At 39.0% G+C, this 18,496-nt stretch overlaps 1 protein-coding gene across 1 annotated transcript; it reads right to left on the reverse strand.

Moving 5' to 3' along the window:
- Positions 1-39: 39 nt before the first annotated feature.
- pes1 (pescadillo ribosomal biogenesis factor 1) lies at positions 40-17,487 on the reverse strand. Its single transcript, XM_006784214.3, has 15 exons — positions 17,327-17,487; positions 17,062-17,141; positions 15,470-15,623; positions 15,183-15,292; positions 14,757-14,928; positions 14,575-14,664; positions 14,131-14,247; positions 13,960-14,037; positions 8,315-8,404; positions 2,731-2,861; positions 2,514-2,639; positions 2,019-2,203; positions 890-1,056; positions 630-797; positions 40-389 (listed from the first exon to the last, which is right to left on the reverse strand). The coding sequence occupies exons 1-15, from the start codon at positions 17,348-17,350 to the stop codon at positions 315-317; spliced, it is 1,767 nt and encodes a 588-aa protein (XP_006784277.2). The 5' UTR covers positions 17,351-17,487; the 3' UTR covers positions 40-314.
- Between the last annotated feature and the right edge of the window lie 1,009 nt (positions 17,488-18,496).

Here is an 18,496-nt window from a genome sequence, read left to right on the forward strand (position 1 = left end):
CCAAGACTAAGAGAATCATTTCTTCTTAGAGATGCAATATCACAAGTAACAGGTTTAATTCAGTCCGTTTAACTGTAAAATGTTTCGGTTACAGATTTTAAAATAAAAAGGAAGTTGTATTGTACAATACAGAAAAGTGGAACACAGATCAAACAGTTACTTTTACAATAATAATCACACAACTAGCATTTGTGACAACCTGCGCTGTTTGAAGTTCTGCAGAGGTCATTAGAGTGCATGTAGCACGCAGAGCTCTACTACACTTTCAGGTTTTATATGGTAGAGAAAGAAAGTCAGTCTGAAGAAGGCACCAGTTATTTTCGGGCCTTTTTCTTTTTTGCTTTTTCTGCATCATCGTGAGCCTTCCTCTTGGCAGCAAGCTTGTTAGCCTGTAAAAAGAGAAGGAGCCCAATTAATGGAAGATACTCAACACCTGTTACGCAACCATTTTTAAGCTCAGTGAACTCAGCGGGGGTCAACGCTGGGCTGCGCCGTTCTCTCCGCAGCGGCTACATAATACTGGTAAATACTGTGGCCTGAGATAAAATGCTCAGTATCAACACTAAAATATTCAATGTTAAAGCTTTTAGGTTGAACAAATATTCTTAGCAAAGCGGCAATGTACGCACCTCACGGACTTTTCTTTTCTTTCCAAACATGATTTTGTCATAGAGGTACTTTTCCTTTTTCTTCATCATCATGATGGCCAGACGCTTCTCCTCTGCTTTCTCCTCCTGCTCCAAGCGTGCCTTATTTTCTACCTTCAGCTTTCCAGGTGTCACTTTGACATGTAGAGACTAAAAGGCAACGAGACGAGTCAATAAAGATTCCAAAAGATTACTAAAAAATAAAATCACAATGACAAAGAAAACAGGATCTGACATATCACCTTGCCCTGGGATCTTTGTTCTTCCATTTTCTTAAGGTTTTTCTCTTCTGCTACTTCCTCTTCATCATCCTCTTCATCACCATTGTCATCCTCTTCTTGTTCTTCTTCCTCTTCTTGTTCTCCTTCCTCCTCCTCTTCTTCTTCCTCCTCCTCCTCTTGTTCATTGCCTATAAAAGGAAGAAAAATAAATTATTTAAAATTAGTGCTGCTGACATTTGAATCCTGTGTGCCTATATTAAATATTCACGCTGTGAATATTCATCTTTTATTCTCATTACTGTGTGATGCCAAAGTGGCTTTTTAGGACTCTGATCAGATAAACTATAACCTCCACAAGCTGTCTCGCTTACAGTTCTTTTAGTAAATCACAACATTTCGATCCGGCCACCAGGAAAAATGTATTCATCCAATTAAGGAATGCTGGCAGTAATTAATCACATAATCAGACCATCAGAACAGTTTTGTGTTAAAGTCTCCAAAACAACCCAAAAAAGGAAGCAAATCATTAAACTTTTTAAATCAATCACAAATATCAATTACATCCATTCAGATGAAGAAAGGCCGTGAATGTCTATTTAACTCTCCACATGACATTTTAAAAATTCTTTTATCTGTTTTCAGGTTGTTACATGGCCTCGCTCCAAACAACCTCTCTGAGCTGCTGCACTTGCACTCCACTTTCCTAGTCGCTCAGATCAGCTGACCAACTCCTTGTATATGCCGAGGACACAGTGCAGGCTCACAGGGGACAGGACTTTGGTGTTATACGCTCCCAAATTGTGGAATTTGCTCCCATTTCACATTAAACAGGGCTCTTTAAAAAAAGTTTAATTCAAGTGTTTTTCTTCCTACGTCCAACACTTTGCTCAGTGGTTGTTCTTTATAAATAAAGTTGGCTTAACTACTCGATTATGTACAATACTCATAATTTTATGATGTAACAAAATAATGACAAGAGACCATGGTTAGAGGTTATGGTTATCTTATAATTTTCCCTCCTATGCATCTGTTGTTCATTCAGATCTGAAAGTATTTTTTGTTTGTTGTTTTTAAAACTAGGATCAGAGGGAAAAAGTTAGTGAATTGTGGACGTGACCTGCATACACACTGAGATACAACTGAACCACACCTGATTTTTCTCCTCGCTGTAAGGCCATCATCTTCAGTTTCTCTGGAGGCACATAGTCACCTTCCTTCTCCTCCACAAACGGAGACAGGTGAGGGGGTAGAGTCACCCCAAGGAAATAATCCTCCACAGGCAAGAGCATTTTGGCATTGACACAGTCGTATAGCCACTGGGGTTGGATGTAGTATCTAAAACAAGCAAAGGTTTTGAAAATCATCTGTTATGATGGCAAATAAGTGCATATTTTCATGCGTCTACTATGTAATAATGAGAATATAATCTTGCTCTTTGGTGAGGATTTTTTTCTGCTGCAGGATCAGGGGGTGGGGGGATGGGATGGGAAATATTCCAGTGAAAGGAGTCATTGTAAAAGTGGGTAATGTACATGAATGACACACTTCCTGTCTCTAGGATTAAGAATTCTATGACAAAATCAAATACCTCTATAAGAAAAAAAAAGCCTTCCCATACAGGATGAAAAGCACAGCATTTCTCTACCTGTTGATATACTGTTTGCCAACACTGGGCCTGTCAATAATTTGATGGGTGATGGTCTCATCTGTCACATCGTATGTGCTACCAATGCACACAGACGTGTCCCAGGATACCTGACCTCCAAAACACCTGAAAGGCAACAGAAATACACAAAAGTGAAAAAGTCAGCTTCAGGCTTCCGTGGACGTTTCTTTGCTTCACTGTAGCATCTCTCGCTCACCTGATGACGAATGCCAGAGACTCTCTGGGAACTTCTCTGTTGAGGTAAAACTTAAGTCCCTCAAAAAGCTTCTTCTGAGCTTCTTGCTGTTTCAGTTCCTTTTCCCTAGCCTCCATCTTCTCCATGTCCTCCTGTAGCAAAGAAATAAAGGGAAAACATTAATTATTCTTCAGGGAATTTCTATTTACAATGAAATCAGAAAAGTTTAAAGTCATTGCTTTAAAAACAAGCCAACAACTAAAAGATGATTATTTTTTTTAAACAACTTCCAACTTGTTGATGTATTATGGTGTCTGATCCATGACAGAGCAAGTGCAGCTAGATTTATTGGGATAACAACCCTAAAAGAATTTCAAAACGCAAATGTAAAAAAGCTATGTAAAAAGTACAACTCGACAATTAATACATTTACTTATCTCTGAATTTAAGCTGCTCAGATTTAACTAAAGAATCACAGTCAGGTTCAACAAACTGTCTGAACCGGTGTTAAATTGGTCAGCAATGGTGATTAGTAGACTCTTTGTTATCTCAGCTGGAGCTGATGCACTTATACATAAAACAGTTGTTGGTGGCATCTGATGACCAATCCCAGACCTGTCTGAAGACTGAAATTTAACATATGAAAAGTAATTTAAAACCAATAAAAACATGTGACATTTAATTAAATAATCAAGGCTCAAAGCAGAAACTGTTGTGTTGTGACAGTTTATATCACACTGACTATGCATGCATTGAAGTCTAATAGAAACGACTACTCAGATGTTGGATAACCAGCTTTAAAGTACTTTATAGTGCAGGCTTCATCACATAATTTCCTTAGGGATTATTTAAGTATTCTGATTTTCTTGCATCTTTTTCCACTAGCTTAGCTTGTGGTGTTTGTTGCTTGCAGTATTACCAAGCTACTGCTATGCCTCTGCTGACTGGCTATCTTAAGACAGCAAAAACATTAACATCTCCATAACCAGCTCCTTCAGAGCCTAGACATGGCTTTGCTTGCCTGAAGATGTGGCACACAGCACCACTGCCTATTCATATGGGTGGCAACACTAATTGCATGCATATGGAGTGGATGACCTGACTTGCCATGTGCCAGTAACAAATGGAGTTCAATGGTCCACAACTAACAGACAAAGTCCTAGTGGTGAGATGCACTGTGTTATCCTAAAATCACCAATCAGATGCCACTGATAAGCAGTAATCTACGACAGCTTGCCCTTGGGTCTACTTAGAATCATGGATGGCAGAGGCTGATTTTAAAGGAATGCAGTTTATGTTGCATCCCCGCGGACCCCCCAGCTCTGAAATGCAACCATGGAAGTTTGCAGCCAGTTTGCTCACTAATTCCAGGTTAGGAGAATTGAATTGGCTTTTTCACCCACAAAAGACCTTGAGCATACTACACCTATATCTTGAAGGGTAGATGGGTAGATGCATTGTGACCTTACTCCTGACAACCCAGGAATAAAGTCTATGGGACCCTGACACACCTTCAAATATTAACCTAGCCAGTGGGCAAGCCCCAGTGAGATGCTCCACTCTGGAAGCAAAGGAACTAGAGCATCTTGTAGACGGAGCTGGTCTTTGTGAACAACAGTGCAACCTGTACTTCATCAATAGGAAGTACAGGTTCCTTTATTCTGCTCAGCCTGAACACTAACCACATAAAAGCAATACCATCTGTTCCAAGTTAAATTCGTGTCATTGGCTTGAAAGGGGCGTCCTCACGGATTACCACAGCCTCACTGACTCCGACTAGAGAGTAATACCATCACTGCTTGTGCACCAACTTTCTAACTATAGACTACAGCTACAGTATCATAAATGAACCAACAAACATCTTTGAAATTTTATGCAGCCAGCAGAAAACCACTCATCAAGGGATTACAGTTCCTTCCTCTGAGATTATATGTCTGTGATCAAGACTCATCAGGGAAAAAAAAGAGGATTTAGATTGTCTCTAAAATAAAAAAAAAAACAAAAAAAACAAAACAAAACACCAAGCCCCAAAGGACCAATGGGTGTAACTTTCCAGGAAAAGTGACAGGTTAGTAGGCCGCTTTAATAATGTGCAGATCTTATCTGATACGTTCTCAGAACACACAGGAATAGACCGGATAAGATTCCAAAGCTCAGGTAAAATTAATACACCAGGAAGTTACACCTCATGTCTAAGTAACAATTAAGTCCTGAAGTTCCCTGCTTTGTAGTAAAGCTAATGTCTCAGAAGCACTAACATTTTTCAACCTAACTGCACAGCAGAAGAGAAATAGTCCAACAAAAAAGTTAAATAAAAAGATGTGCTCATCAGGCATGTAAAAAGTTTGAAAAGAAGACATATCTATGAGATCAGCCACAGTTTCCACAGTTGATCTGTTAATGCCTTAACCCCTTAAGACTGGTCGGAGCGGGCACGCTCTGTTTTGCGCAGCTATTTTTAAATTCCTGTAGAACTGAAATCACATAAGCTAGCGCAATCATTTTTTTGCATATGAAACCGGAGGAGTTGTACTTGCATCTTATGCATTCAGCTTGTCCTATGACACGGTTTCCTTCCACATATAGCTTTGAAAATAAATTGAATAAAAAGCATTTGCAGCAACAACAACATAATATTCCAGAAACATGTTTTACTGATCCGATCAGCTGTTCATAACACTTCCTATGTTGGAATAGACGTCAGCATGAACTATCGCATGTCCGCCATTACCTGCCCGAAACCGGAAGTGACGTCATTTTCGCAGAAAATGTAGTTTGTTTGTTTTTTACTTTCAGGGCCTTATTTTTAAAAGTCATGTTTGACTTTTCCGTATCGTTTCTGGGATGCTTAGAACAAAAATTACACTGCTGGAAATAGTTTATTTTGATGCACATGCTGGTTTTTTTGGGGGGTAAATTTGCATTGCATTTATTTTCGTTTTTCCAGCAGTATATAAAAATTGGTGTATCTAAAAAAACAAAAAAACAAAACAAAAAAACCCCCAAAAAACTATGAAGACACTCAAAATAAATTTCCTGTGGTTGGAAACTATTTTGTGCAACTTTTGTGTATTTAGTTGTGAGGGATAAACTTCTTAAATTTCCCTAACTAGAAATATATGTTAAAAAAAACCCATAATGATTTTCATTTTGTAGTTTATTGCACATTTTTTGCAATTTATGTAGTTACTATGCACTTAATGCATATATATTATAAAAAATTTGGGCTATAACGGTTGTATTGACGTATAGCAACTTGAAACAATCCCAAAAATGGCTCTACAGCATGTAAAAATATAAAGATAAGCTCTGGCAAACTTGGCTCTATGGTAGGTCTTAAAGGGTTAATAAAGCACTTTAGTCTGAAAGCTGTAATGTTGAAAGATCATTCAGGTGAGTTGACTTGAAAACTTTAGAATAACAGATTGTATTTTTACACACAAAACAGAAAATTTAAATAAATAAATTAAAGCAGAGTTTGAACTACCTACTACCAGGGATGGGTATTGATAAGATTTTCACGATTCCGATTCCATTTTCGATTCTGTTTAACGATTCGATTCTTTATCGATTCTCTTATCGATTCTTTTTAAAAAAAGAGAACACTAAGGTCTAATAGCTTAGAACTTTGTTTTATATCTTCTCTTTGAACAAGATAGAAATTTAGGAGTAACATGGCCTTACAAACCCAACAGTGAGATCTTAACAGATCCACAGCCTCCGGCTCTTCAATGGGGTGTCACAGGGTCCCCAGGAAAAAAAATTGTAAATGTAAAATAATAAAATAAATATTTTTCTGTAGCAATAACAAAGTATAACATCAATTATTCTGTAGCAATTACACAAGAATATCCAGTAATGTCCCTGGCTACAATTAAACACATTCACTTACCGAAAATCATCTGCTGTGGCAAATGGGTGCAAACCTTTGACCACAAACTTAGTCACTGCTCGGTGACATTCGTCTATCCTAGCCTGAAAGGAGACGCTAACAGTAGACTGCAGTGAGAACTGCCAGCATCTGAGCCAGACTCTGTCTGTCTCTCTCATCATGGTCATCTAAATGCACAGTAATGGCAGGTTTTGTAATAAGGCAGATCGCGCTAACATAATATGCACTGTTAGTTGATTATTTACCTGCCGCATTAACGGGAGAGGACGTGCAAACGCTACCGCTGCTGCTGGGTTGAGATTCACGAGTCCGGAGCGGAATTAAAAACACGACATTCATTTAAGGTCATCGTGTGTTTTGTGAGCAAATGCTTTTGTATATTTGTAGTGTTTCCTCCCTTAAATGAAATATCTACTTTGCAAGTATTGCAAGTTGCCCTGTTGTCATCCATTCTCGTAAAGCAAAACCAAACTTTTGAGCCGCTTAGGCGCCGTGTTTCCTGCCAGGTAAATGACGCTCCGCAACGTGGTGACGTCATTCGGGGCGACTGGAATCGATAAGGGAATCGTTTGCAAAAATGGCAAACAATTCCAAGGAATTGAAACACTGGGAACCGGTTCTCAACAAGAACCGGTTTTCGATACCCATCCCTACCTACTACTACTACCTATAATTATATATATATAAAAAAAAAAAAAGCAGAATGAATTGACAAAAACAATTGTTAACTTCAAACCAGTCAGTGACAACAAGCTTCCCAGGATGAGAAACATATCGTCAGTAGCAACCAAACAAAGCTGTAAATCCCTTGTATCACACCTTCAAAATATCATATGATGTAACCATTAATGTTTAACCTTAGAGACCAATTAGAGCAAAAAGAAAGAATGAAAGTATTTTCTAAGATAAGATATGATAAGATAAGACTTTATTGATCGGAGGGCGGGGGGGGGGGGGGGGGGGGGGGATTTGTGCGTTATTATACAACGGTAGCTGAGGTTCTATGTATACTCATACACAGTATGTGTTATGGATAGAGGGTTGTGGAAATATGCAAGTTATAAATTCAACTATTCTACTACTACTATCCCTATGTAAGTAACATATCTATAAGTACCTGTAAGTATAGACATGTACATGCACACACACGTACACATGAAAAAAAAATAAACAAATAAATATATATATATATATATAGAGCTTTTTTATAGGAGTGCAGCAATACTCGTATCGATATTGAACCGTTCGATACAGTGCTTTTGATTCGGTACGCATATGTATCGAACAATACAAAATTTATTTTATCAACTTTTCTTCTGACGATGCTGTCTGTGTTGAGCGTTCAGTGGATCTGCATTTGACTACTCCGCCTAGGCTGCACTGTCGAGCGCAGATCCACTGAGCAAGCGCAAGCTAGCAAGACAGAAGTTAAGCTCGTTGCACCATGGCAAATTGAACCTCCCCCATCCTCATTCAGATCTGGTGTTTGGAACTATTTTGGTTGTCATGTGAAGCATGACCCTGATGATAAGCGCGTCATGGACAAAAGTAGAGTTTCATGCACACATATCCATAGATTTATACGAGGCATTATGCATGAAGTGGTGATCTGTGTGTTTTGATTATATTTCTCAATAACAAATAGTTATGCCTTGCCTGAGTAAATCAAAAGATACATGTGATGTGTCATGTTTTGCAAGTTAGCTTTCTTACCCCTTCACTGGGAAACTGGTCCAGTTGAGCCTCCTCCTCCTCTGCAGAAGAAACCACGCGTGCCAGACTGGCACTCAGAGCTGACAGTTTCTGCAAAATCAAAAACAAGGTAAGCACAAGTGTTAGCATTTACACCTCAATGTGTGCGTACTTAATAGATTTAGTTAGTTTGGTCAACAGTTTAATTTAAGCATATGAGGCTTGTTTCTTTAAAAACATGAGTTTACACAATTTCTCTATTAGCATACTGAATGCTTTTAGGTAGACTACATGTTGAGCTCTAATTAAAGTGTCTGAAATGATATAGGGCAAGACCTCATGTTAAGTGTACTGTATGTGTAAGTTAAATTAATACACTTACGAGTCACTTTATTACAGACACCTGTTCAACTGTTTATTTATGCAAATACCAATCACAGCCGCAGCGTCACGTCACGTGACTTGTTACGTACAGCACAAGTGCCAAGCCGCACATATCAGATCGTGCAGCCGTACATGTGTATTTGTTTGGGAAGCAGCCAGCCGCCGTGCTGCCCGGGTAATGGAGGAAATGAGTGTGCTGACTAGAGAAAAACCGAGAGCGTGACCAAAGGTTACCGAAGAGAAAACAGATGATGGTTCCAATGCCGGAGAGATTGTCGAACGGAAGAGACATAGAAGTTCCGTAGTGTGGAGGTATTTCGGCTATTTCAAGTCTGACAAAAAACAGAGTAGCGTGCACTGTAAATTGTGCTGAAAGCAAGTTTGGAAATACAATAAACCGGTGTATGCTCAACCTCTGACTGAAAGCGCTAATTCGTCATTCGGCTTTTGTCAGACTAAAGTAACTGTTAAAACTGTTTGAAAATCTAAGCTGTTAGTCAATTTTGTCTGTTCTTCTGTAAAACAAACTAAGATTTATTTTTAGAATTAATATTTTGTTTCTAAGTGGAATTGACAATTTAGTAGTCTGTTTTGTTTGTTCTATTTTGAAACTTAAACGCTTTAGCGGCTGCCTTTTGTGTAGTTTGCAATATTTGCCTTTATTTATCTGAAAAAGTCTCATGTTCCTTAAGTACATCTACCCTGTTGAACTTATTATGGGAAATAAATATTTAAATCAAAACAAGCTGCTGATTATTTCACATTTTACTTGTGAGCAACGGCACATTTAAATCTTACAAATATAGTTATTTGGCTTATATCGTGATATATATCGTTATCGCCTGAAATGAAAAAAAACATATTGTGATATGAAAAAAAATCTTATATCGCCCAGCTCTAACTGGTCATCATTTAAACCCCACAACCTACCCAATTATTGCTGCTGACCATGCCCATCCCTTTATGACCAGTGTAACAATCTTCTGATGGTTGCTTGCACCAGGATAACACACCATGAAACAAAGCTCAGATCATCTAAAACTGTTTTCAACCTGAGCATGACCATGAGTTCACTGCACTTAAATAGCTTATAAAAGTCAGCAGATCTCAATCCAATAGAGCTCCACTGGGATGTGGTGGTTCGGGAGATTTGCACCAGGTCTGAGCAGCAGACAAATGCACTAAAATCTCTGAGGAATGTTTCCACCACCTTGTTCAATCTATGGCACAAAAAATGCAGGCAACTCTGAAGCAAAAAGGAGGTCCAACCCAGGCGAAACGCAGTGGTTCTCAAACTTTTCACAACAAGTACCACCTCATAAAATATATGGCTCTTGAAGTACCACCCCTATGACTGACATTAAAGTACAGTAGTATAGGCCTACTTAACACCATATACAGTTTACACGAAACAATTTAATTTCTTATATGAATGTTATTTATTTTAACTGTCACAAACAGAATGTGACAAGTGATAATAATAACAACAACTGTACTGCATTAAAACATTCACAGCAGGTAGGGTATCCAATCTTTAAGTGATGCCGCATGAACCCTGCTTCTGGGTACTCTGCGTTTATTAAGGCTATTGGGTTTTTAACATGTTTTACTGCTTTGTATTTTATTCAATTTCATTTGAACAAGCCCCTAAAAAAGTCAGTGATCACCGTCCGCCTGTCTCGGTTTTTATTACCACTAGTCATTTTAAAGCCCAGTTTTTATAACCTTACGATGTAACTACAGTCGAGCCCATGCAGCAATATATTAATGACTAACCTCGCATTGTGGATGGATTATCTCAGTTGTTCTCCTGACTGAAGTTTGGTCCGTTTACAGCAGGGGTCCCCAATCCCAGTCAACGAGGACCAGTGTCCCTGAAGGACATGTGTCCTTGATCCAACACAGCTGATTTAAATGGATAAATTACCTTCTCAACATGTCTTGAAGTTCTCCAGAAGCCTGGTAAAGAACTAATCATGTGATTCAGGTGTGTTGACCCAGGGTGAGATCTAAAACCTGCAGGGACACCGGCCCTCACGGACTGGGAGTGGGGACCCCTGGTTTACAGCATCCTGCCGTGCGGTTACATTTGTCCCTAACCATCAGGAACCCTCACATTAGCTTGTAGTGAGTGGGAAAATGTTAGCATTCATCCTCCAGCTTCACTGTGTTTATATTATGCTAAACATAGCTGTGTAGCTGGCCACCACATAGTACATCATTATATACCAGCTAGCTAGGACTGGGCAATATGACCCCAAATTCATATCTCGATATTTTTTAGCTGGATGGCGATATACGATATATATCTCAATATTTTTTTTTAAAGTCATAAAGTAAGAAAAGAGAGTTGTTAGTCAAAGCTGTGTCCCAGATGTTACACAGGCACTTTTGTTAACATACAGCATATATGTACATTAAAAAATTACTCAAAAATAAATAAATACATTATTAAATAATAATGCTTGATAAATAAAAGAAAACAATGTTGTTGTTGTGCATAACAAAAAGCTCACAATTGTGCAGTCAAAATGTAAACTAAAAGATGCTGAGCATAATAACAAAGAGACAGATTTCGCAGCTGCTCTGTTCCCAACTTCTACTGCATGACTGACAGCCTTGAGTTTGAAATCCGCTTCATGCCATTTATGGTCCTTATACACACAATACAGTAAAAGACTATGTGCACGTTAGCATATGCTACTTCCTGTGGGGAGCTTTGTTTCCGGTGTCCTATTCGCGCCTTGTTTACGGTCCAAAACAAGTTAAGCAAATGAATGAATCAAGCAGCGATTTACATTGCTATAGATGTCTTGGGCATTTACCCAATATATCTGTAAATGATGTTCATTGACTTGACGATATTTTTCCCCCCGTGCCTCAGAGCAAAAGAGCAAAGGGATTCAAATGTTATATTTCTCAGCTGTCCCTCGTTTATCGCGGGTGTTATGTTCTGAAAATAACCAGCGATAGGTGAAATCAAGTAGCAAATTTTATTTTTTGACGGTGCAAAACGTTTTGTCGACATCGTGGGCATACAGCACTGCACTTCAGAGTCACACTGCTAGCGATCGATGCAGCAATTCTGTACTGTACAGGAGAGACGTCACAGAGGAGATCGTCTGCAGCGATCAGGATGCAGGACACAATGTGATGTTAAAAAACAAAAAACAAAAAAAAAAGCATGCAAACTTGCACTACAAAAATCTGTGAAACAGCGAGGTGAAAGGTGAACCGCGTTATAACGAGGGACCACTGTAATTTTGAAGGTAAGTCACAACATACCCTTCGTAAATAGTAATGTATAGAAACCCTTACCAGCAATCATTCATTTTTTGTGTGGCTTTTTTCACGGTTTGTTAACATGCTGTGTGGGTGTGTACTTGACTAGCTGATATCGACATAACGGGGAAACATCTGGTTTGACTATTCTTCACCTGTAGTTTGAATGCTGAACATTTGCCTATTAAATCATAAGACCAGTCACTATACAGAGATGTGCTTCTGAATGTGGACGATGTGTCTTCTGCATGCAGTAATGCAGTTCTGCTTGTGTTGAGTGATGTAAACAACTGATCGATCTAAACTCTTTAAACGTCAAAACTGATCATTCGATTTTTTTTATGACACAACAGTGGTGAGTGTTCCCACCTTCTCCTCTTTGTAACTTAACGCAATCTTTCCGTTTTCGAGTTTTGGACATGATTTTGGAGTATATCTTCGCAGTAGCGATTGACCGCAAAGTAAAGCTACCGGAAATTCACAACCCTACATCCGGTCTCAAACCAGGAAGTTAGCATTTTCTCGTGCACAGGGTCTATACTACGTTGAAGCACAGTACGTATTACTCCGCAAGGCTCCAGACTACGGTAGCCGTAATGCTCCGACAATCCATCAATCGGTGCAGCTCCGTAGCTCTACCAAAGTCATACTAAAACATTTTTTGACAGATTGCTGAGCGCTGTGTACCACATAAAATCGGTTTGCGGTCATCAAACACAACCAGAATTCATACATAAGGCGGGCTGTCAACTTTTGAGAAAATGAAAGGATTTTAGGCGTTAGCGTGGTTAGCTTGTTAGCACGGTTAGCTCGCTAACACGTTGACGCCGTGCAGCCCCACGCGTGGGGCGATGCGTGGTAACTCGTTAATGGAGATTTGCCATGTCCATCTTGTCGTTGCCTGCAGGTGAAGCGATGGGGGAGGGGGAGTAGAGTTCAGTGAAGGAGAGAGGCGAGGCGAGGCCGAGTAACGTTGCGTAGAGACAAAAGTGGACGCAAGAGAGGCAAACCTGCGTCTCCACAAGTATAATTATTACGAAACATAGACTATATTGATATAAAGGATATTGTCACATCTTATATCTCGTATAAAAATATATCGATATTTTAAAAAAATAAATAAAAAAAACTCGATATAGCACCCAGCCCTACAGCTAGCCCAACTTCAGCAACCCTACAAAGCCACTGCTGTTTAGTTTTCTGTCTTCGTTTATGTCAGAAGTGATAGCAGAGCTGTACGTTTTAATTTAATCCCTCAATCAGAACGTGGTATCATGACGTGTTGGGAGTGACTAGTTATCTCCAATCATGCCTTGGGAACATGTGTTGCCGTTTAAGCGAGGAAACTTGTGTTATTTATATCTGTTATTGTTACGTGACTCTTAACTGTTCCTGTTAATGCTACAGTGTAAATGAATTGGCTGACTGAGTGGGTGAGTTCATGTAGGGGGTTATTGAACCTCTGAAGCACTGCGTAGTACAGCAAACTATTCAATAAAGAGCTCCCCCTGAGCTCCCAATGACAACCCCACTGGATATAACCTAGTAAGGAATATGGATCATATTCAGCAGAGTACAAGTCTAAACTTTATAAATGCACATTAGCACATATCCCAGTTTTATGTTTCAGTAAAGCTGAGGGAAAATAAAGACGACTCCTGCTTGAATAACAGAACGCATTGTCTTTACAGATTGGTGAAGCCAGGAAAATAACGTACCCTGTGCTTTAAAAGCTTGTTTTAGAGGTCACCTGAGACACGTTTTTTCCCAAAAAGCATCAACAATGCTTTTGCTATTGGAGAAATTGTGTGACCAAGTTCTCTCTGCCACTGAAGTGGTGATATAGTTTTAACAAAACTCCAACGCTGCTTTATGCTGGATGGTTTAAGTGAATTTATTCTGTCACTCTGGATAACCAACAAGCCTCCTTTCAATGTAATGAGCACCACGAACAAAAGACATCAGAGGTCTTTTACACTGTTTAAAACAAAGTGACTCACCTCTAAGTAACTTTCTGAATTCATGGCATAGTCATCCTCACTCTCTTCCTTAGGCTCTGACTCTGCATTACTGTCCAGCTGCAAAATGAGAGGCAATCTTAACTGAGGACAGGTCGGGTTACATATGATCAATTTATCATAAATCCTTTTTTATATTACAGTCCACGATACCTTTGGTGGGTAGACCAAGTTGAGGGAACTGTAGAGCCTGAAACTGACAAAGCCCAGCAGAGTGGTGTACAACTCTGTGAATGTTGCCATTACTCTGTAATCAACATCAACGGGGTGCTGAAAGGGAAACAAATATCAGTTTGACCAAGTTTCAGTGATACACTTATAAGTGTGAGTTCAATCAGAGTCACTTCCAACATAATTTTTAGTATATTCTAATTTTAAAACATAAGCTGCTCACAAGTTAAAGCCAACAGCAAAGTCAGTTTTCTTGTTCATAGGTGCCACACATTTTCTGATTCTTAATGAGCAGGCAAGACATTAAGGACAATTTTTTATTTACAATGTTGGCCTGGCAACCTACATTATAACCCAACAGTAATAAAGTGACTGCTTATTATTAGCACTGTCCCTGTTGACTGCAATTTGCCAAACTGCACTTACATCATGGGAGAATTGATATGGCACCACCCATGTAATGAGCTGTCCCATCACCTCAGCCTGATAATATATTCCCTTGATGGAGAGGAAAACCTATCAAAACAGACAAACGTTTAGCACATTACAGAACACAGGTCAACCAACTCTCACAGAGTCAGATCAATAACAGGCTGGTGAACTTGCACCTTTCGGAGAGAACGTGATGCGATCACATAGTTCATCCACTCCACAGTGAGGCGTCTGCACAGCTGGATTGTCTGCACATGACATTTTCCTGTTCGAGCAAAAGTGGAGAAGAGGAAGCACATGCAGAGGGCATCGTCGATATCACGGAGGGCATCAATGAAGGTTGGATACCTGCCAAACAAAGAAGCACAAGCAATATTTATGAGGTTTTGTTTTGACAAAAACATCTTACCTTTGAAATAAAAAAAACCAAGATAACTTGCATATTAAAAGCTGTAAAAAAAAACAAAACTCACAGACTCCTAAAGACTCTGTCCTACTGTTACCCTACAATTTCAATTTAATTCATATAGTGGCAGAGAAAAAAAAAAAAAAAGAGATCAACTATGCCCTCTTATGTTCAGTGTGAAGAATAACCACCCCACCTTTCTTTGATGATGTGATCCAATTTATAGGTCGGCTTGTTCTCTCTCAGTCTTTCCACTGCAGACCACTCTGTTTTTCCATAAGCCTTCTTAAGCTTACGCACAAATATCTACAAAACAAAAATAAATGTTGAAAATAACACAGGTACCAAAAAGATTGTCAACCAAATTTAAATCAAACTATAAAACAATGACATGCTGAGGAAAAACTGATTCAAGCAAAGTGATTTAAATATCCTTTTATAGAGGTAAAGCACACTAAGGTACTGGTTTCTTATGTAATATACCTTATACTCTCTGAACTTTCCAACAATTGGCTCATGGAGCAGAAAGCGGATGTCTTTGAGCAGGTAGAAGGTCCTTGGGGCTGTAGAGCCCTTGTTCACTTTCTTCTTGTGCTTTGGCTCGTGAGGATATATGCCTTTGAGAATGCAAAGCCGCCTGAAAATCAGAGAAGAGAAATTATTTGCCTGCAACAAGGCTCCTTTCTGAGAAATCAAGATTTGGAACAAACTTGGAGAAAAGTAAGTTGCTGTGATGGCACGTGATGGTGTTTATAAAATGAAATCTTATTAAGGGGAAAAATAATAATAATAGTTGACCGGTCCATTTTTGAAAATGTAAATATTGTTACATTTGAATTGCTGGTTTTACAAAAAACAAACCCCCCAAAAAGTAATATTGGCATGGAGAGTAACACTTTCAAAGCCATGGATTTATTTTGAAATTACCAACCACTGCTAAATATTCTGATCACATTGACTGAAAATTTAAGACACCTCATAATTTTTTGTTAAATTAATTTATGCACATTATATGTCAGATGTGATTTATGGATATAGTGTTGATCATAAAAAATATAACTAGGTGCAGATTCATTACTAACTACTAACATAACTTTGTCTCACTAACTTTGGCGTCAATACATTCTTTCTTGTTGATGGTAATGTTTTTACTGATGTGCTAATTAAATTTTGCTTCACTTTCGAGGCTGCATTAATACTTTTTGCATTTCACTAACTAGGAGCAGAGGCAGTGAAGGAAGATGCGTTTTAATGCTGGGGTCAACCGTCCAAATCAACAGTGCACAAGAGAAGTGAAGAAGAGAGTTCAGGGAGGGTGGAAAAGATGGAAATAAGAGTCAGGGGTGATTTGTGGCAGATGGATAGCAGCAAGAATGACAGCTAAGTATTGCAAGATGGTAGTGAGACGTGCTGTGAAGTATAATTTTGATGGGAGGCCAAGCTGGTAGAGCTGTAGATGCTGAGACTTTCAAATTTACAGTAGGAATGTAAGAATTGAGTACATCAAAGGGACAGTTAAGACTGAGCAGAGACAAAGTTAGAAATAGAAACAAGGCTGGGATGGTTTGGACATGTGTAGAGGAGGGACAGTGGATAATTACTGGACAAAGGATGTTGATGAAGGAGCTTCCTGGCAGGTGGAAAAGAGGAAGACCACAGAGAAGATTCATGGATGTAGTGAAGGACATGCAGAGCGTTGATGTGAAAGGAGGATGTGCTAGGGACTGGAATCTACTGTTGTGACCTCAAAAGCCAGGAGCCGAAAAGAAATGCACTTTTGTTTGACCCTGTACAATTGTCTACCTTGTTCAATACAAACGCATGAGTTTCACAGCACCCCCAAAAATAAACAAACTCACTCACTGAGTTTTAAAGACTTTGCGTCGTAAATAGGCCCTCGCACCTTTTCTCACCCAGAAAGCGTTACTATACAATAACGAGAAACTAATACAGTGTCGGCGGGGTATGACTAAATCGTGATTTAAAACACAAACACACACACACACACACACACACACACACACACACACACACACACACACACACACGTGTACAATTGCTAACTGCAACGTTACCTGAAGTCTGGGAGGCTGAGCTGCAACTTCTTTCGAGCTCTGTTTCTTGTGATGTAGTTGGTGGCAGAGCCCCTCTCAAACTGAAAAACATAGGAAGATGCTCATATTCAACTCAAACGGTATGTGTTAACAAGGCACATAAGCTCATCCGCGTCCAGAAGAATCTACTGTTTGAGAAAAACAAACTTCAGCTAGCTGTTAGCTAACGGGATAGTCAGATTTTTGGTAATAAAACGCCCGACATTACACGAACACCCACACCGACCTTTTTCTTTTGAAGACCTCCCATTTAGAGACCGTTTCTAACCCTCCACAGAGTTTTATCCAAATGTAGTTGTGTACAAATTACACAATTCGCAAGGGTACACAACAACGACCGACACAACACGCAGGAGATGCACGTGTGGCTTGACATGCGCGAAAGAGAGGCCCAAGCAGTAGGACCCAGGGGTGGGCCGTTTATTTGCCTGTTTACAAAGGAAAGCCGAAGCAGTGTTTGCACGTGAAACATTCGTACATATAAAACTTATACTCATCTTTGGGATTTTGTTGTCCACAACAAACAGCATATAGCCAACATGATGAAAAGCACCTTCTTTATTAAATCCGCAGTCATCTAAAGAAATAATGTCGTGCCAGGAGTAAAGGTTTACATACACTCATCAATGGTGTGCTTTTAATGATTTCTTTGAACTGTTCTTTTTCCTGAGTGGAGTAATTGTACAGCACACATCGTTAATGACTTTAAAAACCAAGAGCTGGGTACAGAAGTTTTATTTTCTTTTGGATTTTCTCTAATCCAAACAGTAGATTATACAAAATTGTACATACTGGTTTAAATAAATACATACAGCCCCACTTATAATTGGTTCAATGTCACTTAGCAAGTTACACCTCATCCTTTCACTTCAGTTATTTTGGTTTGTTTCCCAGCACACACCTGACTTATAATGGTCAGTATTGGACTTTTCCATTACTCTGAGCATTGGTCAATAGAATAAGCGCTTTAAAACAAAACAAAAAAATCATTTTTATGCTGGAAAGAGAAACTACCACTTGTAGCCAATCATTATCACTAAAAATAAGTTCATAGGTCATCATAGAACTGTCAGCGTCATTTATTAAAATATTTAACCGAGTGTACGTATATGTTTAAGCCTGTATGTATAATTTTGAACCTGTGTGGATTAGAGAAAAATAAAATAAATTCAAACTTGTGCACCCAGTTCTTGTTTCATCTTTAAAAGCTCAAAATTATGGCGTTATTTTTGTGCCACTATTCTGAGCGCACGTAAAAAAAAAATAAAAAAATTTGCAGGTGCAAAGCCACACCTATCACTATGGCCGTCTTCCTCATTTTGTTCACCACTACTTTCAGACCATAAATGACACACATATTTCTGTATGTACCAGCTTCCTAGTTATGGCATTCCAT

This window comes from Neolamprologus brichardi, chromosome 12 (genome assembly GCF_056152115.1).
Source record: "Neolamprologus brichardi isolate AB-2024 chromosome 12, ASM5615211v1, whole genome shotgun sequence".
NCBI lineage: Eukaryota > Metazoa > Chordata > Actinopteri > Cichliformes > Cichlidae > Neolamprologus > Neolamprologus brichardi.